The 24,068-nt window shown below is 41.6% G+C and overlaps 2 protein-coding genes across 9 annotated transcripts in view; both read right to left on the bottom strand.

Annotated features, from left to right (window-relative positions):
• PPFIA4 (PTPRF interacting protein alpha 4) overlaps positions 1-4,782 on the bottom strand; it is a 58,071-nt gene extending 53,289 nt beyond the window's left edge. Inside the window, exon 1 of the mRNA XM_018059994.1 lies at positions 4,693-4,782. The gene's annotated coding sequence lies outside the window, so the exon portion shown is untranslated. The remainder of the gene's footprint in view (positions 1-4,692) is intronic.
• TMEM183A (transmembrane protein 183A) lies at positions 7,467-22,931 on the bottom strand. Of its 8 annotated transcripts, none has more exons than XM_005690362.3 (8): positions 22,670-22,931; positions 22,387-22,476; positions 21,406-21,573; positions 15,837-15,993; positions 13,221-13,401; positions 10,640-10,720; positions 9,535-9,690; positions 7,467-8,252 (listed from the first exon to the last, which is right to left on the bottom strand). In XM_005690362.3, exons 1-8 carry the CDS (start codon positions 22,776-22,778, stop codon positions 8,067-8,069), a joined length of 1,128 nt encoding a protein of 375 aa, XP_005690419.1. In that variant the 5' UTR covers positions 22,779-22,931; the 3' UTR covers positions 7,467-8,066. The 8 variants fall into 8 exon arrangements, with proteins under 8 accessions (XP_005690419.1, XP_017915482.1, XP_017915480.1 ...); XM_018059993.1 differs by having other exon boundaries at positions 9,535-9,682; XM_018059991.1 differs by having other exon boundaries at positions 10,640-10,700.

Below are 24,068 nucleotides of genomic sequence, written 5' to 3'. Positions count from 1 at the left end.
TGCCAAAGCCTTTGACTGTGTGGATCACAATAAACTGTGGAAAATTCTTAAAGAGATGGGAATACCAGGCCAAATGACCTACCTCTTGAGAAATCTGTATGCAGCAACAGTCAGAACTGGACATGGAACAACAGACTGGTTCCAAATAGGAAATGGAGTATGTCAAGGCTGTATATTGTCAACCTGCTTATTTAACTTATATGCAGAGTACGTCATGAGAAATGCTGGGCTGGAAGAAGCACAAGCGGGAATTAGAGATTGCTGGGAGAGATATCAATAACCTCAGATATGCAGATGACACCACCCTTATGGCAGAAAGTGAAGAAGAACTAAAGAGCCTCTTGATGAAGGTGAAAGAAGAGAGTGTAAAAGTTGGCTTAAAGCTCAACATTCATAACTAAGATCATGGCATCTGGTCCCATCACTCATATCAAATAAATGTGGAAAAAGTGAGAGACTTTATTTTCTTGGGCTCCAAAATCACTGCAGATAGTGACTTCAGCCATGAAGCTAAAAGACGCTTACTCCTTGGAAGGAAAGTTATGACCAACTTAGACAGCATATTAAATAGCAGAGACACTACTTTGTCAATAAAGGTCCATCTACTCAAGGCTATGGTTTTTCCAGTAGTCATGTATGGATGTGAGAAGAAAGCTGAGCACCGAAGAATTGATGCTTTTGAACTGTGGTGTTGGACAAGACTCTTGAGAGTTCCTTGGACTGCAAGGAGATCCAACCAGTCCATCCTAAAGGAGATCAGTCCTGAGTGTTCATTGGAAGGACTGATGTTGAAGCTGAAACTCCGATACCTTGGCCACCTGATGCAAAGAGTTGACTCATTGGAAAAGACTCTGATGCTGATTGAAGGCAGGAGGAGGAGGGGCTGACAGAGGATGAGATGGTTGGATGGCATCCCCGACTCAGTGGATATGAGTTTGGGTAACTCCGGTATTTGGTGATGGACAGGGAAGCCTGGTGTGCTGCGGTCCATGGGGTCGCAAAGAATCAGACATGACTGAGTGACTGAACTGAACTGAAGACTCTATCATCCAGTGCCTATGCCTACCTCCACTCCTGCCCCTACCTGGAATTGTAGGTTCTTATTTGAAAGTTTCTCTGAGTCCATGCAGGCCAATCTCCCATGCTGGAAGTGAGTTCCTCCCAAAATATCCCTGATAGGTCAGTCTTTCTTTGATTATCTTTCAGGAATAAAGAACTCACTACTAAATGAGGAAGCCCTCATTGTCCTAAGGAAGCTTTTTCTTAAACTGAATAGAAACCTATCTCTCCTTTAAAATGACAGTTATCTATCAAAGGACAGTGGCTATGAAGTCACATTAGACATGCATTTGTGAGAATAAATTTATCAGAATAAATAAAACTACACTGGCTGGGCAAAATAAGTAACTGTTGTTGTGTAGCTGTTAAGTCATGTCATGCTTTTCGCAACCCCATGGACAGAGGAGCCTGGAAGGGTCCATGGGATTTCACAGACAAGAATACTGAGGCACCAGGGAAGCCCAAGTGAGCAACAGAGGTCTCTCTGCAAACCAGCTATTTTCATCAGACTTAGCAACAAAATCATACTTGTAACTAAGTACTCTTTCAAATCACTGTATACATTATACATTTTAATAATTACTATATAATGTGTACCATTATCTGTACATTAGTATTATTATTCAGAGATATAAACCTAAACCACCTACCATGGTTTATGGGAAATTTAGGAATTTTCCCTTCACTGATTATAGAATCTAATTCCTCCACTAATGTAACATCACTGTACTGGGTGCCCAGAGGATCTTCTGCTCCTGGTTAAAAATACTAGTTGCAAGGCTTCACTGAATCCAGGGGATCTGCAGACAGACCTCTTTAATTCAAGTCAATGATTACTATGAGTAGATTTCCTATTCTGCAGTAGATTACTTTTTGTTATGGATACAAAAGGCAAGTAAGATACAATCTAAACCCTTAAGAAATTCACAGCCTACCTGGAAGAAAGGAAGACATATGGAGTAGCATGTAATCAACTATTCAGTCTCCGGCACATTCTGGGCTTCAGCGCTGAGCACCACCTGCAGTGACCACTGAGTTCACCAGTGACGGTTTCTCCCCCAACTCTGGGAAGGAGGCAACCCCAGCCAAGGCCTCTCGACCCCTGACTGACATGCAAGATGCTTCTCTGGACTAGAACTGACTTCACTTGGGGGAACAGAAGGTGCTTGAGGGAGGTGGGGCTGCAGCTCCCAACACTCTCTGAAAGCAGAGCCACGAGCTAGGCAGCCATCATGCTTCTTGTATGAGTGGTGAGCCAGCAGCCCAGATCCTCAGGCTCTGCCAGCCCTGGAGTTTCATATGAACCTGGCTTAGAGCTCCTTCCCTCAATACTATTTCCCCATGATATTCTCAGTTTCCACAGGCCCCTCCCAGTTCAGCAAATTCCTCTAGAAGGACCCCCTCTCAGAGTCTGCCCAGCATCAGCACCCCTCTGAGTACTCTTTACTCTGCTGGCTATTTCAACTGCCATGCTTCTGGGAGCCAGCACCGCATGCCCCCCAGAGCTAATTATACTTAGAGCTAGCAGCCAGAGGGGGACTTATGGTGACTTCAAGTGGCTGCAATATATATTTGTCCCTCCCTCTGACCCCACTCCCTCTCCTCTATTTCTCCCAATTCCCTACCCAGAACCTAAACTCTGAGGCAGCTGCCTGCTCCCTACCAACTCCTCCTCTCCAGCACACACACACACACACACACACACCACACATAACTCCATACCACTTAGAAACCACACCTTGTTTCTATATCAACTTATCCAAGGGCATATAGCCACAGAGTACAGTATCCCTGGCACAGAAAGACTTCAGTACTCTCCCCCATATTCTAAAGTCCCATTGGTCTCCACCTCCCTGGCCCTGATGAGTTTTCACCATGCTTCACTGCCCCCAAAGCTGACTACTCTCCCTCTCCCCTAGCTCTCACCCTGCTGTCCTCAGTGGCTCTGAAAGGACCCACAAGCAATCCCTGACAACTATTTCCAGCTCTAAGATTTCAGTAATCAACCTAGAGGAGACCCAGCATCCTGGCTGCCTGTCCTTCCCTGCCTATCCAATCCCTCCTTACCATCCAGCTGCAAGACCTTCCTTATACATGATACACAGTTCTGGCATGATGACAAGCTCAGCAGCACATGCCCTGATACCACTGGATGAAATTTCCTTTTCACATCCCCACCACCATCCCACACCTATTCTTCTATCTTTTAGAGATGGTGTCTCTCATTGTGAAGGGTGTCTAGTGTATTCTTGGCCTTCAATAACCATTGTGCCATTCATTGTCTCATTATCTCCCGGTACCTCTTAATCCAGGCAGCCTCCTTACATCTCAGGGCAAAGTCCTAGAAAACAGCCAAAAGAAATCATTCAAACACTTCCTTTTTAAGGTAGCTTTCCTTGGGACTGCCTGGCTAATTATTAGTGGCAGAGGGTGGATAGGTTGGAATCCAAGTAAGACAGTTATTTAAAAGGATGTGGACCCAGATCTTTTCATAATCCAACAGGAGTGTAACAAAATTGGTGCTGGCGGTGGAGGAGGAATGGATCTGTTAACAGGGTGTCTGCTGTGTGGACCTTTCAGGTGCTCCATGGCCCTAAATTGCCTTCAGAAGACTTAGCACCTAGCATGGTGTCTGGCATTACAGCAGATGCCCAATTAATATTTGTTGGATGTTGAACAAAGTACTAGGTACCAGTTCTAACTGGGAAGATTGAGGGAAGAACCCAAAAGGGGCTACTAAGATCCCACCAGGAGAGGATCTCCATGCTAAGGACAGCCTCCTCCTCAACAACTTGCTCACCAGAGGACAGCAGTCTCAATACCCCTACCCCTCTACCAGCATACTTCTCCTTAAAGGTGACATTGGCAACCCCTTCTCAAAACAAAACAAAAAACCCAGCCACATCACGTTTCCAAGTCCTTCAACCAGACCCCTCTTTTCCCACTCACAACCAAACTGTACTGGAAAATATCTCAACTGCGTAGTGGAAAGTCAATTCCCCACTCCTACTCTCTCCGCTCAGGAATTTCTACCCAGCCCTATTTTACGGTTGCGCCCATCCTGAACCCCACCTTCAACAGACCTCCAACTGGCTGCTCCTTCCACTCCACCGCCCCTGGCACTGCAGAAATGTGGGCATCTCTGGCACAACCTGAGACTGGCAGTTCGAGGAATGGAGAGTGAGCAATATTAAGAACGGCTGATATGAGCAATGTGCGAGGGGATAAGAACCCCTGAAGAACGAAGACAGTACCCCTTGTGCCAAAGCAGCGGAACTGCCCCCGGCGCTTCTTCTCTGACTCTTCTGCATGGGAAACGGGGGCGCGGTCCACCCAGCTCCCCCCGGGAGACTTGCCAACTCAGACTCCCCGTCCCGAGCTGATGGAGCTGAGGGCGGACTCCAAGCACTCCCCGCAAATCGGGCATCGTCCTCTCATTCTCATCCTCAAGGGCACAGGGCACTGCAAAGGCTGGTGAGGGGCAGCAGGAAAAGTATCTACCGGAGACACGTTTGAGTAAAAGGTGCTGTTTCCCAAGAACCGCTAGACTGAGACCTCCTTCTCAAACTGTGAGGGGAGCTGGAGGTGGGAAAAACAGAAACCCCTCCCGCACCCTGGGCTCTGGAGGCTCACCTGCCTGCACTCACCGAAGGCCGGGCAGCTTGGCTCTGCGCAGGAAGCCGCCCCGGCCTGGAGGCGCCGGACTTTTCCTCGCGAGCCGAGCAGGCGCGGGGGCAGCCGCAGCCTCCCCGCGCCGAAGCGCCCCGCCCTCTCCTGCGGACGGCCCCCGCACCACCTCAAGGGCGGGGCTGACCGGCCCCTCGAGGCCACGCCCCCTCGGCGGCGCTCCCTCCGTAGTGACGTGGAGCCGCTTGGGGCTGCGCGCCATCTTGGCTCGGCTGGAGAGTCTCTCGAGAGGTGGCGGGGAGCCAGGTTTTTGCCCAACGCCAGTCAAGTTTTAGGGCCCAAGGGAGCCCTGCCTCCATCCCAGTGAAGTGCAGCACGTGCCCTTTGAGCCCACGTTTGTCTCTAACCGCCTCCTCCCTAAATTGGTCTCTGTACTGGCCTTGTAATTGTTTGCCAGTGATTCGTCGCATTTCCCCATTTATTATTCGTCCTCTGGTTGCGCCCATTTTGTAAGGGGAGAAACTTGAACGCCAGATAAATTTCCGTAGTGCAAGCTTAAGTGAGTTGTGTCGCTTGGCTGTGCTAACACTGTTAATATAAATTGAAATGTTTGTCTATAGTATGTACAGAATAGGAAGACAGTTTTAAATGCCAAAATTCATGCCAAATTTTGGTTAAATCTGACCATTTTCTTTTAATTGCACCGTACCCTGTACCCTGTGACAATTAATGCATCTTTCCCATCTGGTTTGTGAAGTTTCATCACAGTGCCTATTCAGTCCTTTACATTGCCCAGTGAGCACTACTAGTTATGTAAGGATTTTATACACATGCAATGTGTACAGACTTGTAAACACACAAGTTCTGTATCAGCAACAAATGCTGTAGTTGAGATCAATGGAACGTATAACCATTTTTTTTCTTTCCTCCAATATACTCACCATTTGGCTTAATTAATTCTATGTCATTAGTAGAAGGCAGGAACATCTGAGTAATTCTGACTTACTTGAGGGGTAAGAAATGAACCTGAATATTTTGTTTGTCTGACCCTCCAAGCAAATTCAAGGTACGTATTTAAAGAAGTGGAAAGTACATAGCAGTTTTTATAAAAGCAGTCCAGAAAGTTCCAACTCTTCTCCAGATGGTTTCGGTTCCCATCAAAAGGAAATCCCTGAGACACTTTATATCCTTTCACTAAAACGCAACTCAGTCAATGCAGAGGTAATACTTTACCAAGAGTCAATGTTTTACTAAGAGAACAGCTGAGGCAATGTTTAATGTTTTATCTATCATACCATGGAGTTTGATACAAAAACCAGGAAGTTCAGTCAGGACACAATCATTAAGCCAATTTTACTTCACTCCCCTTTTAAAAGTAACTCCTAAATAGGGGACGCAAAATTCACTAGACATCTCTCTTCTGCTCCATGGCATCTTATAAGGACACTAGGAATTGTGTGTTTCTCTCCTTCTGCCTCAGAGGCCATTTTTGATTGTAGAGCTCTCTAAGGTGCTTATTGTCCTTTTTTTTTGTTTAATCATTTAAATGCCCAAATTCTGTTTTTCACTGACCTAGCTCACTTTCTGCATGAACAGCTTTAGTACCCACCTCAGTGTGGGGTAAGGTTAGCTATTAGCACCAGTATTAAGCAGATCCTTCCTAAGAATACTCTGTAAATAGCAGGGGGTAGGGAGAATGGTAAGGAAAAAACAACACTCATTTAGCAGTCAAGCTCAGGATTGTACTGCCCCCATTGAATTTTCAAGTTTAAGGAATATGGTCTTAATGCCCACCTTGTGGCAATATCTAGCTAACATCCATCCCCCCTAGCTAATTTGGGTAGGGGGTGGGGCAGGAGACAAGCAGCAAAGTTATCTTGTTAGCAAAAAAACAAAACAAAAACATGATCTTCTCAGAGTACAGAGGACATTAGTTTTCCTGCAGGGATGAAAAGATCAGCTCTGATAGGTAGCACAGGGCAGAGCACAACAAAGGACGCACTAAATTCCTACAGTGCCAAAGTCTGGTTCCAATATGGGAATGCATTTTTTAAAGGACCTTCACCATAATAAGTGCCTTTTTAACAATTTAATCACTATTCTTCCTGCAGTAACTTTCCTGGTTTTATATTTTACTTAGAAACATATATTTAAAAGATTCTTTCATGGATCTTACATACTATTTAGGCTGATTAGGGATAAGGTTTAGCACAATCAACTTTTTATTCATCCTTTTATTTTTCCCATCTATGTTCACTTGCCTGCGTCCCTTTGCTGACATCTACCATAAGAATAATGAGACTGACCATTTTAATTGTGGCATAGCAAAGGGTCAGAATCCTGGCTCTGCCATTTCTTGGGTATTATAGCTTTGGGTGGGCTTCCCTGGTAGCTCAGGTGGTAAAGAATCTGCCTGCAATGCAGGAGACCTGGGTTTGATCCCTGGGTTGGGAAGGTCCCCTGGAGGAGGGCATGGCAACCCTCTCCAGTATTCTTGCCTGGAGAATCCCCATGGACAGAGGAGCCTGGCGGGCTACAGTCCATGGGGCTCGCAAAGAGTCAGACACAACTGAGCAACTAAGCACAGGACAGGATAGCTTTGGGTAAGTCACTGATTCCGTTTTTTTCAGCCAGAGAATGGGAACAGTATCATCCACCTTGTGGGATTGTGAGAACTAGAGACATTATGAAAAGTTCCTAATATAACACAAAATCATTATCATCACCACTATCAGCTTCATGCAAAAAAAAAAACAAAAACCAAAAAACAAAACCTAAAATTCAAAACTGGCCAAAAACATTTATGCAACAAATATTTTTAAAGAAAGATACACAAGTCAATCTCATTAAGATTCTGAAAACCCTGTCACCTGCTTTATTTCTAGATAAGGGTAAAGGGAAACAAGGAAATATTCACTTGAATTTGAGGGGCAGCTAAACTGAAAGCAAGAGTAGCAACAATTTTATGCCTCTAAGGTTACTCTGATACATAAAGGAATGGTAAAATTTCCTTGTTTGGAGACTTAAGAATTTAATTTTCCCCTAAAGCAAGATCATCCACTTTGGCTGGGGTAAAAGAATAAAGAACAAACTCAGTAGCACCAAATGGGGTTTAACACAGAAAACAGGCCCAGGTTTCTCCTTTCAAATACAAAGTTTTACATTAAAATATGTTTAAAAATCATAGTTGTTTTTCCTTTTGATTCAATCCTTCTCCTTCTTCTACCAGGAACCCCAGAAACCTAAAGAGCATGTGCATTATTGACTAGATATACAATCCAGCTGCCCCTGGAATCTGATTCCCAAATTCCCCAAACTGGAATCTGATTACAAATGAACTGGCCTAGCTCAAGGCTGCCCTCAGTGACAGGAAGCAATATCTATGCTCTCAGGGAAAATGGATACTGAGGATGCCACCAGTCAAAAAGTCGAACGCTGTGTACTGGGTCGAGGATGACTTGCACACCCTGTTCACTGCGCAGTTTCTGACCACCATGGACAGGATAATCTTGGAACACCAGTCTCACTCGATGATGCCGCATGTCCGTGCTCACACTGATAGTAAACTGGGAGGGAAAAGTAAATTCAATACCCAAATTTAACAACCTTGTTTTCCTACGACACACTCTGAAATTAAACAGTCTAGACAATTGACATGGACTAGGCCACAAAATAATCTCTTAAGTTACACTACTAGCACCTTTGCAAAATATTAAAAATTAACAGTGGTTTTTATAAGTTTTTCTTAGCTCTGTATATTTAAACTGTGCTAAAGAAAGCCTCTCAAATGGCTGCAAATATTAGGATACGTGCACATAGAGTACCATCAGTGACAATTTTTAAAAACTTTATAAGAAATGGTTTGAAGGGATTTTGATGAGATACATCTGATGACTTTTTTTTGGAAAATAAACCACAAAATCTCTAAATGTGTTTATATATCAACATATATAGATGGGTACAGAATTATATGAATAGGAAGAATATGGAATATGAGTATATAAATAAGTCATTAATGTGGCTTAATGAGATGACTACCATAAAAACAGGTATATGACATTCTTTGAATTATACAAAATTATTTAAGAGAGTGGGTATCTACATGTATATATTAACAGAAACATTGAAGAACAATTGCCCAGAAGTTAAGTGCAGTTAGAGGATACAAGTCTAAGTTACCTTTACTGTCTCAACATGTTTATGTATTATTTAATTCTTCACATGAAGTATGCATTACTTATTTTACCATTAAAAAAAGAATAAAGCTATTTTCAATGTGGAACATATCTCTGAACATAAGCCAAAAATACAGAAAAGATAAATTACATGAACTTTCCAGTTGCCAATCCAGTTAAAAATGTTAAAAATATGGAAAATATACCAGAGGCATATTTGTTGTTTACTAATCTAATTCTTAGCTAAACCTTGAATAGTCAAGAGAATTACGCAAAGGACAGAGCTGGTAACCCTACATTTTAATATTCCATTTATGATACCACATGCATGCTTCAGATCCTGACATATAGTGCCCATGCATAAGCTTTATCATTAACCTTAATGGGGTAATGTTTCTCAAACATTAATGAGCACAACACAGGAGATACAAAACCATTCTATTCACTATGGAGAATGAAACAGAAGTAAAATATTCTCAGACATAATTAACTTCTCCACAAATAAGTCTATTCCTAATATAAAAGTCAGTTTTCAGAGTTTGTTTAAAATTACTTTAAACAATAATTTTTTTCAAAGATTTCTTCCTCAGTGGTTAAATATACAAATCTTTCAAACTCTAGGTACACTGACAGTCTACAAAAGAACTGAGGATGACATCCTGTCTCCACTTACCAGGGTAAATATCATTCCCATGACAATTGGAATAAAGATGAAATTGAGGGTGGTGACCTGCAGTAGGCAGCAGTCCTGGTCTGGGTTGGTATGAACATCTTCGTATTGAATGGGAGGCTGCAATCCTCCCATACACTTGCTCTTTAATCTTGGGGACTGAGGAGAATTAAGAATTACTCTCATGGGTTAGAGGAAATGTTATGGCTCTAAGACTCCACCAATGAAAATGCTTAACTAAAGCTGCTGAGATCCATTTTTCTGTTATCTCTTCTCTCTTTAATATATAAATCAGCTTTACACCGATCAAGGAAAGCCCTTTGAAAGATGAGGAAACACATGCAAGGACATGCAGAACAAGTCCTCTCGGTAGCCAAGATCTCAGGTACAGTCCAAGCAACAAGCAGAAAGAAAGGTACAATAGTATCTGCTCTTCCTGCGAACACTCTTGGCAGTCCCTCTCCCCACGGCTTCCTCAAATTGTCTCAGATACATACAACCATGTGAATTATTATTGTTTACAAATACATTTGCTTTGAAAAAAAAATTCTTAGGCAAATAACCTCAGTACAAAGTTCTTTCCTTTCCCCTACTTTTAAGTCTTCAAGTATACAGAAAAATTAATAAAATCATGCAATAAACTCCTGTATACCCTTTACCATTGGATATTCTGCCATATTTGTTTTCTTTCCTCTCACATCTCTCATTTTATAAATATATATATATTTATATGTTTTAAAAAAATCACAGCTCTGGGGTGGGGGAGGCAAAGTCATTCGAAGGTAACATTGGCACCTAAAAAAATTAACAATAATTTCATATCTAATGTCCACAGAATCTTCAAATTTCTTTAACTGTACCAAAAATGTCTTTTATACATAAAGAGGTATCTCATTGTTCATTAATCCAGGATCTGCTCAAGGTTTACTCTATGCATTAAGCTATTAAATCTTTGTGCCTCTTTCATATAAAATAATTCCTTCTTTCTTTTCATGACATTATTATAAGTTTTAATGTGTAGTATCTGATCTTAAAAAGGCAATTTTATGTTTAATAAAATCAGAGCAAGGTATTACCTGAAAAGCAAAGAGATGATAAAAACACATACCTGTTTTTTGAACTTGAAGTTGAATTCCCACATTGGTTCCTGTCTGTTCCCAACAATCTTTCTGCACCAGAAAAGTAAGCACTGTAAGAAAATAAAAATAACTTTTCTGTTGCTAGCTCTAAAGCCAGCCATGGCTCCAATGCTGAGATTTTACTTTGGCACAGATAGAAACCCCCATATCCTGCCCCCTCACCCCCCAATTTGACATTGGTGCAACATGAGAAGAGACAACCCCAAGGCTATTCAGTAAAGAGAAGAGGTACCGATAAAAGTCAACCTCAGATGCTATTAAGGTCAACCCCTATTGTTCTCATCTTTAAAGACAGAAACATGGTCTCTAGAGACTGGGGCATTCAGCAGGCCACTTCTCTACATGAAAATATAAGGGCAGTCAGTAGCCATCAGATAAGACGATAACAAAGCCATAAAGCAGGCAGAGATAGCCAACCCTGAATGTAATAGGAGCAAACCACTCAGGACCTTCTGGGAGCAGACAGCCGGGATGGAAGCTACAGAGCTGAGCTGAATTCAATCTAGAGTAAGCCCCTCAAAGAAAGTCAGGCTACAGCTAGGGTTAACACAAGAAGTTAAGTACCTCCCAGGGGATAAGGGGTGGGTCGTCCGCCGTGCCAGCTGTCCTGCCCTTCAGACATGCCCTGTACGTCCTGCTGTTCCATCAAAAATAATGGGCTTGGCTTTAAGGGGCAAACACTTCTGCTGCCAACACAACAGCTCCAGTGTCCCACACAAGCTATGCTACTGAAAAGAGAGAGAGGGAGAATCAAATACGAAAAGGTGGAGTCCAGCAACATGTGACAACTTCCTTCAGGCATGCTGGCAACTTCCTGAATGCCATGCGATTATGGTTCTACTAGCAAGGCAATGCACGGGACATCAGCCATTGCAGGTCCCACATCCTCCAGATCTCTAAACAATGGACACAAAAACAGCAGACAGGTGGCCTAGGCTTCCTGTCTCGGTTAAGATTTTTGTTATCACCACTGTTAGTAGTCCACTTAAAAAATTAATAAATTATAAAAATATGAAGACATGGGCATTTTAGATTTAGGAGTAGCACTTGCATTGTGCACTGGAGCCGCAAGGATGTCCAGCATGAAGTCTGCCCAGTGCTGCTCTGCTCCCAGCAACTGATTAACACCCGGCCACGGTCAGCTTTGGGGTGATCCCACCTCACCACAGTTAACCTGTGATGATCAAAGGTCTTTAGGGGGAGGAAAACTATAAATGTGAAAAGATACTCTGTCTACTCATATTATAAGAAGGAATAAAATTCTACCCACTTGGCATTCTAATCCTGCCCTAAATCCATCAACTAGTGTGACATTAAATTGAGCTCAGCCAATGACCCTGACCACCTCAGTTTACAGTCCTGGGAAAAACCATGATCTTGAAATCAACAGTACTCTTTTAATCAATATGTATCAGGTAGAATGTTCTCACACTAGACCTGAATTAGGGAAAAAGAATCATTAACATCCAAAGCATAAAAAACAAAATAGAATTACGAAATGCTAAAGAACATTAGACTTTGGGTAGGAACAGATTAAAAAAAAAAATTCACAAACTCAAAAGATACAAAATTTGGACAATAGTATTAGCTGAATGAGAAAAAAGTTGGAGACATCAACTTGCCTAAATAATCATATATGCTGTAATAGTCTAGCTTGGCAAAGGTGTGTTCACCAGATACCTCATGGTGGAACAAAGGAAAAAATGGACCACAGGCTTACAGACCTACTTACAGATCAGAAAAATACAATGAAACTTGAATACAATGTATAAATGAATATAAACTACTGGAGAAATCCAGAGATATAAATAATGGCCTAGAACACAGGAAGAATTTTAGAGCGCTAAAGTCTGAGTAGGAATACTTTATAGTCTGTGAAACAATCCATCCCAGAGCCTGCCAACAATAGGCACTTTGCAAATGCTGAAGAAGTCTACACCAGAATCTTTTAAGAAGTCAATGAGAAAGTGACATTCCAGATGTCAAGGTCATATTAGAAAAAGAAAATTAGAAGAAAATTTGTTTTTTTAATATTTTTGTATCATGATTTAATGGAGAAGGAAATGGCTACCCACTCCGGTATTCTAGGCTGGAGAAACCCCATGGACAGAGGAGCCCGGGAGGCTGCAGTCTATGGGGTTGCACAGAGGCAGACATGACCGAAGTGACTTAGCATGTCATGATTTAAAGCACCTTTTGAGAATTATGGTTTACATTTACCATTTGAACTGTGCTTCTTCCTCGCTCAGACCATCAAACCATTTAAAGTGGTTCAATGTTTAAGGTAAGAAAATAAAGAGAATAAGGAATATGCTAAAAGCACAAGAAAGCTTTAAGGTAAAGATAACATAAGCCAGCCCAGCACAGCAGGAATGTCCTGGAGAAACGATGAAACGATACCCCCAAGCCCGGAAAGTTTATGCTAGTCCTCGAGCAGCCTGGTATCTACAGCCCCAGACCATCCCATTCAGAAAGCTAGAAACAAGCCATGATAACAGGCCCATTATACAAGAGTCCATTTGTTAAACCCTACCACTAATACCCACTTACTTTGGAATTCTTTAATGTGCTAGGAGTGCTTTCTGGAATGGCTGGATTCTTGGAGATTCGAGCAGCAAATGGCTCATACATATGGTACAGAGATCGGATCACACATGCCCGAAGACAGTGCAGCTTCTCCATTGACTCTGGTCGCAGGCGCAAAGGCAGAGAGGCATCCAGTGTGTAGTGTCTGAAACATGACACATTACTCCTACCAGTAAGCGACCTGTCTCTTCTGTTCTAGGCCAGTCTCCTAGGACTCCTGGGTTCTGTACACATTTTACATTACTATTCCACTGGCCAGTAGTTTGTCCCTAGTGCTCTTACACACACACACACACACACACACACACACACACGTACAAATTACCATCTCCTTCACTTCTCAGCTTCTTTTCTTCGTTATGCAAAACCCAATTCATATATACCTTATAATCCTGCACTTCTCTATTCACTCAAAAATTTTAAATCCTATTTCACTTTAAAAAAGGGCAAGTCTCTGACTTAATACTAGTACAATATACTTGTTACTCAAAAAGAACTTGCACTGGAGAAGATATACCAGGTTCTCTTGTCACATGTCTCAGAAAGTTCTCTACTCCCTGATAACCTCAACATCCCCTTTCACCATATTCTTACTGACACTTCTAACCCAGCATCAAAAGTTAGCCCTCTTATTAATTACATCATTCACTCTCTCCTCACCACTGCAACTATACAGAGCCACATAAATGCAAAGACTATGCATTCAAGATGACTAGCAAATCTAAGAAACAACCAACCCAGCTGGAAAGATAAACAGATGGGCAGCTATAGTTTCTGAGAATTCTAGCTAAGATAAACCTCTGAAGCAAAGTCAAAAACAGTTATTTTTGAGACCTTACTTTTGCTGAAAGTATTAGGTTGGTGCAAAAGTAACTGGGGTGTTACATTGTTGATCTTTGCCACTTCATATTGGAATACATTCTTAAATAAATGTGGTTATATTATACATCATTTTAATGTACATTTCTCACTTTTTTTTTTTGCTAATGACATTACTTGCTGTTTATTTTGTATTTACTTTAGACTATGGAAATGATGTTAGACAAGAAGCAAATTGGAGCGGTTTTTTATTTGAGTTCAAAATGGGTCATAAAGCAGCAGAGACAACTCACAACATCAACAATGCATTTGGCCCAGAACTGCTACCAAACACAGTGCAGTAGTCATTCAAGATGTTTGGCAAAGGAGATGAGAGGCTTGAAGATGAGGAGTGTAGGGGCCAACCAGTGGAAGCTGACAACCAACTGAGAACCATCATCAAAGGTGAGCCTCTTAGAGCTATAGGAGAAGTTGCTGAAGAACTCAACACTGACCATTCAGATGCCATGGTCATTTGGCATCTGAAGCAAATTGGAAAGGTGAAAAAGCTCAATAAGTAGGTGCCTCATGAGCTGACCAAAAATAAAAAAAACTGTCATTCTGAACTGTCGTCTTCTAGGCTTCCCTGGTGGCTCAGAGGGTAAAGCGTCTGCCTATAGTTGGGAAACCCGGGTCCGATCCCTGGGTCGGGAAGATCCCCTGGAGAAGGAAATGGCACCCCACTCCAGTACTCTTGCCTGGAAAATCCCATGGACGGAGAAGCCTGGTAGGCTACAGTCCATGGGTTCGCAAAGAGTCGGACACGACTGAGTGGAGCAACTTCACTTTTCTTTACTATTCTATTCAACAACAATGAACCATTTCTCAAACGGATTGTGATATGCGATGAAAAGTGGATTTTATACAACAACCAGCCATGACCAGCTCAGTGGCTGGACTGAGAAGCTCCAGAGCACTTCCGAAAGCCAAACTTGTATCAAAAAAGGTCATGGTCACTGTTTGGTAGTCTGCTGCCCATCTGATCCACTACAGCTTTCTGAATCCCAGCAAAACCATTACACCTGACAAGTATGCTCGGTAAATTGATGCAATGCACCAAAAACTGCAATGCCTGCAGCCAGCATTGGTGAATAGATTGGGCCCAAGAATTATTCTCTACAATGCCTGAATGCACATTGCACAACTGACACTTCAAAAGTTGAAGAAGAAAAAAAGTTGAATGAATTGGGCAATGAAGTTTTGCCTTATCTGCCATATTAACCTGACCTCTTGCCAACTGACTACCACTGCTTCAAGTATCTCAACAACTTTTTGCAGGCAAAACACTTCCACAAGCAGCAGGAGGCAGAAACACGTTCCAAGAGTTCACTGAATCTGGAGGCGTAGATTTTCATGCTACAGGAATAAACAACTTATTTCTTGTTGGCAAAAATGTTTTGAATGTAATGGTTTCTATTTTGATCACCAAAGATGTGTTTGAGCCTAGTTACAAGGATTTAAAATTCACTGTCCGAAACGGCAACTACTTTTGTACCAACCTAATGAAGATTCTGCTTGGGGGTAAGAAGGTAATCATAGGGAAGACAATTACCTGAATGAATTAATATCAATTTTAAAGAGGAGCTCAAGGAAGTCAAAGCTAGGTTCATGCCCAGGCATGAATTAGAGTAAGTGAAGAGGTCACCATCCAGGGAGTAGCATCAAATCAAAAACAATGAAATCAGCCACACAGATAACACAGTGAGCTCTTTGCGGTCGCACCTTCGGTACAACCTTGTCCAAAAGGCAGCAGTGCAAGTGACAGTCCAGGCATTCTTACAAATCAGGGAAAAATTCACAATGTCCTCAGGACGGATATAGGAGGCCAGCAATAGCCAAATATCCATGGGATACTCTTCTCCTCCAGTCCCGTTCAGGTCTTCTGAAATAGAAAAAAGAACTATAACCTCTGACCTTCTATTATATGCACATATAAAGATCCCTAATCATTTCAATTCTCCCAGGACTTGCATAGTTAAGAAAATAGTTTAAATAGGTCCAAGGAAGCCTCTCAAACTCACATTTCCTCCTTATTGTAGCTGCTGAAAATTTTTGTTTCCTGTTGCCCAAGTGAATAGGTTGTGTTGTTCTTAAGGCCTTTATTTAACCAGTATTTACACACTATTTTGAAGTTTTCAAAGTACCTTAGCATACATTACACCATTCAACTCCAATAATATGGAAATAAGGAAAATATTACTGTGCCCATTTTACTATATTATTGTGGCCCATATTACTTTGTGCATGAAGTCAAGGTAAACAAAACCCAGTTTTCTCCAAATTCCAACTTTATATAAATTCTACCCTTCATTTCCCTTGCAATCCCCATCCATCATTTTCTTTAGTTCAGTCATTTAAAAAACAAAACTGATTTTTATATAGTATAAAGAACCCTCAAAGTACAAAATAAAAAACTAAGTAAATTACAATGTATTTTCATCATTCAATAATTGCTTGAGCATATGTTTTTTTCCTTCTAGTAATCTGGTCAACTCTAAACTTTAATTGAGACTTAGTCATATAGTTACCCAAAACCAAGGTTTCTCTGTTTCCTGGGCAAAGCCCATACAACCACCTCCCTGAAGCTGCGTCTGCTTTTCTAGTCACTTCCTGCAGCTCTGTAAGTCAATTAGGTTCTTGCATCAGGTTCTTCATAATGCAGACCAATGCTTCTAAAACATTGTTTCTTGTGGTTCCTATTCTTCTTGAAATCTCCAGTAACCATATAAGGCTCAACCTACCGCCCTTGGGGCCCTCTTCTCCCACTTTAAATCTCTCTCTCAGAGAAGGCAGACAACTTTCAGTAATTCCTCCACTGAGAATCATGATAACTTTTACAAAGCAGAGTACTGTTAAAATTTTTCTGTCTTTAGGGACAAAATTCAGTGATTATAAAAATTGCCAATATTCTTTTTTTTGCAAATATTTTATACATAATTATTAAGAATTTCAAAACGTAAATGGAATCAGTAAAGGAAAGTTTCATGTAGTAAGTTATTTAGGACATAAAAAATTTGATAGGCATAGGTTAAGAGGAAGTATTCCAAGTGAAATAAACAGCTAACACGAAGCCTGAATATTCAGAAAAACAAAACATATGTGATGGCAACAAACAGATAAGTTGAACAAGATTTTGATGATATTAATAAACTGCTGTTAACTTTTTTACATGTGATAATTTTTTAAAGCGCATTTATCTTTTGGAGATAATTACCAAAATATTTACAGATATAATAACGGGATGTCTGGAAACTTTCAAACTAATTGTGCATGTGTGTGTGTTGAGACTAGGGGTGAGGGGGTAGTGGCTAAAACAAAAACAGCCATGAGTTGATAATTGTTGAAGCTATGTGATAGCCACATGGGATTCATTATACTATTCATTCTTCTTTTGTAAATGTTCCTTTTTTAAAAGAAAAAAGAGTGGGAGGGGAAGACTGGTTTGATGAGAATAAAGGACCTTAATGAGGGTAAAGTGGAGCAAGGAAGTAAAAGATGAATTATACCTAAGAGTTTGTAAACCACAAGTCATACATCTGATAAGTTAACTGGGCTCCTGAATACATACGAATTATTACAACTCAGTAATAAAAATATAACCTAATTTAAAAATGAGTGAAAGATTTGGATATTTCCCTACAGATGATATACAAAAGGCCAATAAGCACATAAAATATTCAACATTAGTATGCACATGAAAACCATCAGATACCACTTCACATTCACTAGATTAAAAAGTCAGACAAATAACAAGTGTTGGCTAGGATGTGGAATTGCTAGTGGGACATAAAATGGAAACGTCGTAAAGAAAGCTTGGCAATTCCTCAAAAAGTTAAACACAGTCACCATGTCATCTGGCAATTTCACTCCTACCCAACAGAAATGAAAATATATGTTCAGACAAAAACTTGTCTATGACTGATACTAGTAACATTATTCATAATAGTCAAATAAAATGGAATGAAACACTGATGTATGCTACAATACAGATGGACCTTGAAAACACTATGCGAAGTCAAAGCAGTCAGATGCAAAAGACCACATATTATTTCATTTATATGAAATGTCCAGAATAGGCAAATCTATAAAGACCGAAAGTAGTTTGGTGGTTGCCTGGGAGGAAGGGATGGGTGGGAAAGAGTGTTAGGAGGGAATTAGGAATGGTACTAACAGGTTTGGGTTGACAGAAATGTTCTAACTTAGATCATGTTAATGGCTACAGAACTCTGTGAACATATTAAAACCACACAGTGCACACTTTAAAGGGATGTATTTTGTCTCAACAAAGATGTTTTAAAAATCTGTAAGCTCTTCTGTGGAACGTGCTTGAAATCAAAGAAGAAAATCAAGAGAAATATCTAACATTGATACAATGGTGACAATAGGCAGGGATTTCAAGCAAGAGAGAGAGAAGAATGTCTATTAGCATCCTTGGTTCTGGAAAAGAGTGGTATAATTGACAATAACTGGCATAATTGCAAAGCAATGTCAGTTCATTTATTATTGATTATTTCAATTGTTATTGTTCAGTTGGTCAGTCGTGTCCAACTCTTTGCATCCCTATGGACTGCAGCATGCCAGGCTTCCCTGTCCTTCACCATTTCCTGGAGCTTGCTCAAACTCACGTCCATTGAGTTGGTTATGCCATCTAACCATCTCATCCTCTGTCGTCCCTTTCTCCTCCCGCCTTCAATCTTTCCCAGCATCAGGGTCTTTTCCAAGGAGTCAGTTCTTCGCAACAGGTGGCCAAAATACTGGAGTTTCCGCTTCAACATCAGTTCTTACAATGAATATTCAGGACTGATTTCCTTTAGGATGGACTGGTTGGATCTCCTTGCAGTCCAGGGGACTCTCAAGAGTCATCTCCAACACCACAGTTCAAAAGCATCAGTTCTTCGGTACTCAGCTTTCCTGATGGTCCAACTTTCACATCCATCCATGATAACTGGAAAAACCATAGCTTTGACTGGACGGACCTTTGTCGACAAAATAATGTCTCTGCTTTTTAATAGGGTGTCTAGGTTGGTCATAGCTTTTCTTCCAAGGAGCAAGTGTCTTTTAATTTCATGGCTGCAGTCACCATCTACACTGATTCTGGAACCCAAGAAAATAGTCTGTCTCTGTTTCTATTGTTTCCCCATCTATTTGCCATGAAGTGATGGGACCAGATGCCATGATCTTCGTTTTTGGAATTTTGAGTTTTAAGCTAGCTTTTTCACTCTCCTCTTTCACCTTCATCGAGTCTCTTTAGTTCCCCTTCACTTTCCCTTTCACATGCCATAAGGGCGATGTCATCTGCATATCTGAGATTATTGCTATTTCTCCCGGTAATATTGATTCCAGCTTATCATTCTTCCAGCTCAGTATTTCACATAATGTACTCTGCATATAAGTTAAATAAATAAGCAGGGTGACAATATACACCCTTGACATACTCCTTTTCCAATTTTGAACCAGTCCATTGTTCCATGTCTGGTTCTAACTGCTGCTTCTTGACCTGCATACAGGTTTCACAGGAGGCAGGTCAGGTGGTCTGGTATTCCCATCTCTTTAAGAATTTTCCACAGTTTGTTGTGATCCACACAGTCAAAGGCTTTAGCATAGTCAACAAAGCAGAAGTAGATGTTTTTCTGGAGTTCTCTTGCTTTTTCTATGAACCAACAGATGTTGGCCATTTGATCTCTGGTGTCTCTGCCTTTTCTAAATCCAGCTTGAACACCTGGAAGTTCTTGGTTCATGTACTCTGAAGCCCAGCTTGGAGAATTTTGAGCATTACTTTGCTAGCATGTGAAACGACTGCAACTGTGCTATAGTTTGAACATTCTTTGGCACTGCCTTTCTTTGGGATTGGAATGAAAACTGACCTTTTTCCAGCCTTGTGGCCACTGCTGAATTTTCCAAATTTGCTGATTATTTCAAAATATTTTAACAAATGCAAAAGTCTGTTATCTGATTCTCAAGTATAGGTGAAAGTTCTCATAGATCTGAGACCAAAATGATACATTATAATATTAACTTCCCCCTGACTCTAGCTGATCATCAGAACCACTTTAGCTTTATCAAAAGGTACCCTGAGACCTCACTGGTAGTGCAGTGGATAAGAATCTGCCTGCCAATGCAGGGGACACAGGTTCAATCCCTGATTCAGGAAGATTCCACATGCCATAGAGCAACTAAGCCTGTGCACAACTGTTGAGCCTGCGTGCTACCACTACTGAAGTCCACGTGTCTAGAGTATGTGTTCCACAAGAGAAGCCACCACAATGAGAAGCCCACACACCAAAACAAATAGTAGCCCTCACCCACCGCAACTAGAGAAAGCCCCCACAAAAAGCAACAGAGACCCAGTGCAGCCAATATGTAAATAATTTTCAAAAATTACAAATAAAAAAGAATAGGTATTCTGGGCTCCATTCCAAGAGTATAAGTTTTTAAGTCTGGAGCAAACCAGTGAATGATGGATTGGCATATTGCTGCTAAGTCACTTCAGTCGTGTCTGACTCTGTGTGACCCCAGAGACGGCAGCCCACCAGACTCCCCTGTCCCTGGGATTCTCCAGGCAAGAACGCTGGAGTGCATTGCCATTTCCTTCTCCAGTGCATGAAAGTGAAAAGTAAAAGTAAAGTCCCTCAGTCGTGTCCGACTCTTAGCGACCCCATGGACTGCAGCCCACCAGGCTCCTCCGCCCATGGGATTTTCCAGGCAAGAGTACTGGAGTGGGTTGCTATTGCCTTCTCCTATTGGCACATTATATACCATTAATTTAACTTTCTTTGTTTCACTTGTGTAAGTTTTATCATCACTAATCCATAAATATCACATATTTTTCTACTTACTACAGTACCTAGTAGACATAAAGCAGACGTTAACAACTGCAGAGCACATACATATCTAACTGAAATGAAACTGGTTATATAAAAATCCAAATATTTAGGAGAACATTTTTGTCAAAAGTCTGCTTCCTTACACATTCAGAAATCCAGAAATGCAAAGGCTTTTTGTTCTCCTGTTGTTAAATGGATTTTACCTGATAATGTTCTCAATGATAATATGTTCTCAATGAACGGCTACTACAGTTTACAGCTCCAGAAATATACTGACTGCTATGACTCTCCTTTCCTCTCAAATTTAGATATAAGTGGAAAGCCCTGGTATATTAAAGTCCTGTCCTACTCCTAATATTCAAACTCGGGTTCCCTACTGGTATCACCTCTTGTGTTACTGAGAAGTGACAGCTTCAAGGTATCACCACAGATAGGACCAATAATCCAAAAGAAAGCCAGCGTTGTACCTCTGTGCCTCTTGCTTTTCTTTTTTCTGGAGATAGTTCTCTCATGGATGCCTTCTTCCTGGGCATCAGTCTCACCACTGCTGTCGATGATGTCACAGGGCTCACCAGCCCCAGAAAGAGCTTCCACTGCAGGAACCTGGGAGGCTTCCAAGCCACAGAGAGATTTTACTAGAAAAAAATAAGAGAATGAGACAGCAGAGCCTAAGCCTATGGCTTAGGCAGGGTATCAGCATACATGAGGAAAAGAAAACAGAAAAACAAAAAAAGCAAAAGCAGTGTGAGAGTCTGCTAAAGAAAGCTGAGAATGTTTAAAAAAAAAAAAAAAAGCATTTTAAATACAAAAAATTGGAAAGCAATGGGCAAACTGACTCCAAAATTGCAGAAACACATCAGACCTGAAATACGGGAGTGAAACACATCAGATCTGAAATAAGGGAGTGAATTATTCTCCACTATAAACCCCGCAGGAGAAAAGCAAAAAGTGAATGCTATTTTCATTTGCATAATTTCTGAGGAGAAGGTTGAGAGGAATTAAATCCAATTTAACCTTAATTCTGGATGAGAGACAGTACTTATTATAAAAACGCAAGTTTCAAGCTTGAAAGTAAGAGAAGCATGAAAAAAGGAAAACAAATGCTTCAAATGCACAAGCAAATAGCAGTTAAGTGAAGAATATATGTGAACAATAGGAAGAAGATTAATAACCAGGAAGAAAGGAGTGGAAACCACAGAAGAGTACTCAAGGACTTATTTTTTAATAGAAATACAAATAAATAATTACTGCTACAGAAACTTCTACTGTTCTTGGCTAATCTTTCCCTTCCTCTGAATAAGTAAGTAACAACGGAGGACAGCAAACACGTTTACAGGAAGATCCCCAAAGGATTGTAAGAAAAACACTGAGGCAGAACCCCAGGAAAATAAAAAACCTAGTTTTCTTTTCAGACTGTCTGAGTCTGAAAAGACTCGCTGGAAGCCTACCTTCCTGCTGAACAGCATTGGCGACAGCTTTCTTGACCCTTCCAGACCTCACGACGGCCGGATCCGAGTTGGCATAATCCGCCACGGTCACTGAAACACAGTACCAACCCTCAAAGGAGAAGGCGTCCCTCCTCAGCTTCCTCCCCACCAAGATTCTCTGCGCACTCCAAGTCCCCGGAGGGCCCCAGCCGCCCTCCCATCGCAGACAGGCGAGCACTCGCCACAGTGCCTTCCAGCCCTGCTTCCAGCCCCAAGTCTTTCAAAGCCCCTGCCCCTCGCCCACCTCTTCCTGAGCAGGCGTCTTGGGCCCGGAACTTGAGTCGCTTCCCTCTCTTGGGCATGGCGACCGTGTCGGGGCGAGGCCGGGTTAAAGGGCCAGGACCCCGTGCCATGTTTCAGGCCAGAGAGCGGGATCTGTGAGCCTAGGGCCAAGTCCGGCCGGCTCCGCTGCCATCCCGTTCCAGAGACCGCAGCTCCCGCGAGGACTTAGGCCCCGGCTCCGCGTCGCTTCGGCCGCCAACTCTCCTCTTCAGAAACCAATCACCTTCTGGTTTAGAGAGTACGTCATCATCCGGCGCCTGCAGATAACCCTGAGTCTGGGTTCCTAAGTGGTTGGGAGGGTGTTTTTATGGGCCGTGTGGGTTTTGTCTTACGTCTTAAAAGATAATTTTGTGTCTCAGACCGAAACCCACAACCCCGTTGATTAGAACTGTGTTTACCTTCTGGTCTCCCCAATTTTTCTGCTATTGTCTCTGTCCACCCTCCAGGTTCCCTTCAGTACACCCAAAGCGCGTTTATTGTCATTCTCGTGCGCATCTCTCAGGCCACAAAGGCATAGTCTAACATGGGTAAGTCTTCACTCTAATTTCTTATACGAAAGCTATACATTTCTGACTTCTGGAATCTGGGGAACGATTTCTTAAAAGTTTATTCATTTACACCATCCTCCAAGATAAATTGGAGAAGGAAATGGCAACCCACTCCAATACCCTTGCCTGGAAAATGCCATGGACAGAGAGAGCAGCCTGGTGGGCTACTGTCCATGGGGTCGCAAGAGAGGGACACGACTTAGCGACTAAACCACCACCACCACCAAGATAAATACTAGTAGGGTTGATGAGGAAAGAATGGTGTCTCCTTTGTTTTGAGTGAGAAAAGCTTCGCGGAGCTAAGGTTATAGAACTGTGACGGAGCAGGATCCTGGTCTAGCTAGTATCCAGGAGGAATAAGTTACTGTGGGTCCTAAATGAGGTTCTTTGTCCTTCTAACTTCTTTGCAGCTACCAAAAGGTGCTAATCCCTGTCTTGAGAAGCATGGTACTTAGGGACCAGGAACCCAACCAGGACCCACCAGACAGTGCCATCCTAACATATTTAGGATCAGACTTACGTTTTTAATCTAATTAAACATAAGCATAGACATTCGTTAGGCACAAACCACTGGCCTTTTACTAACATTGTGTAACAGTAGAGACTATGCTAATAAGGTTGAATCAGGAATTGTATTAGAAATTAAATATAATTGACTGTAGTCATGAAATAGTCAAATTTAATTTATCTAAAGTAATAACATGAACAAGGGTCTAACAGACTGAACTAAAAATTGTTTTATTTTTAAAATAATTTTCCATATGATTGATATATGTAGTCAAAATGCAGCTGGTAAATCTCCAAACCTTCTCA

The sequence above is a fragment of the Capra hircus genome, chromosome 16 (assembly GCF_001704415.2).
Source record: "Capra hircus breed San Clemente chromosome 16, ASM170441v1, whole genome shotgun sequence".
NCBI classification, from domain to species: domain Eukaryota; kingdom Metazoa; phylum Chordata; class Mammalia; order Artiodactyla; family Bovidae; genus Capra; species Capra hircus.
Note: the sequence above shows the minus strand (reverse complement) of the source record. Positions and strands in the feature narration are given on the sequence as shown.

Bases quoted from the DNA above. Each gene is read 5' to 3' on its own strand.
- TMEM183A (XM_005690361.2), bottom strand. From the start codon at position 22,778: ATGGCACGGGGTCCTGGCCCTTTAACCCGGCCTCGCCCCGACACGGTC. The intron at 15,997-21,405 runs GTACAACGCTGG...TTTCTATTTCAG, and splicing joins GAAAAGCAAGAGGCACAGAG to AAGACCTGAACGGGACTGGA. The intron at 10,721-13,220 runs GTAAGTGGGTAT...ATTTTCTTACAG, and splicing joins GCACATTAAAGAATTCCAAA to TGCTTACTTTTCTGGTGCAG.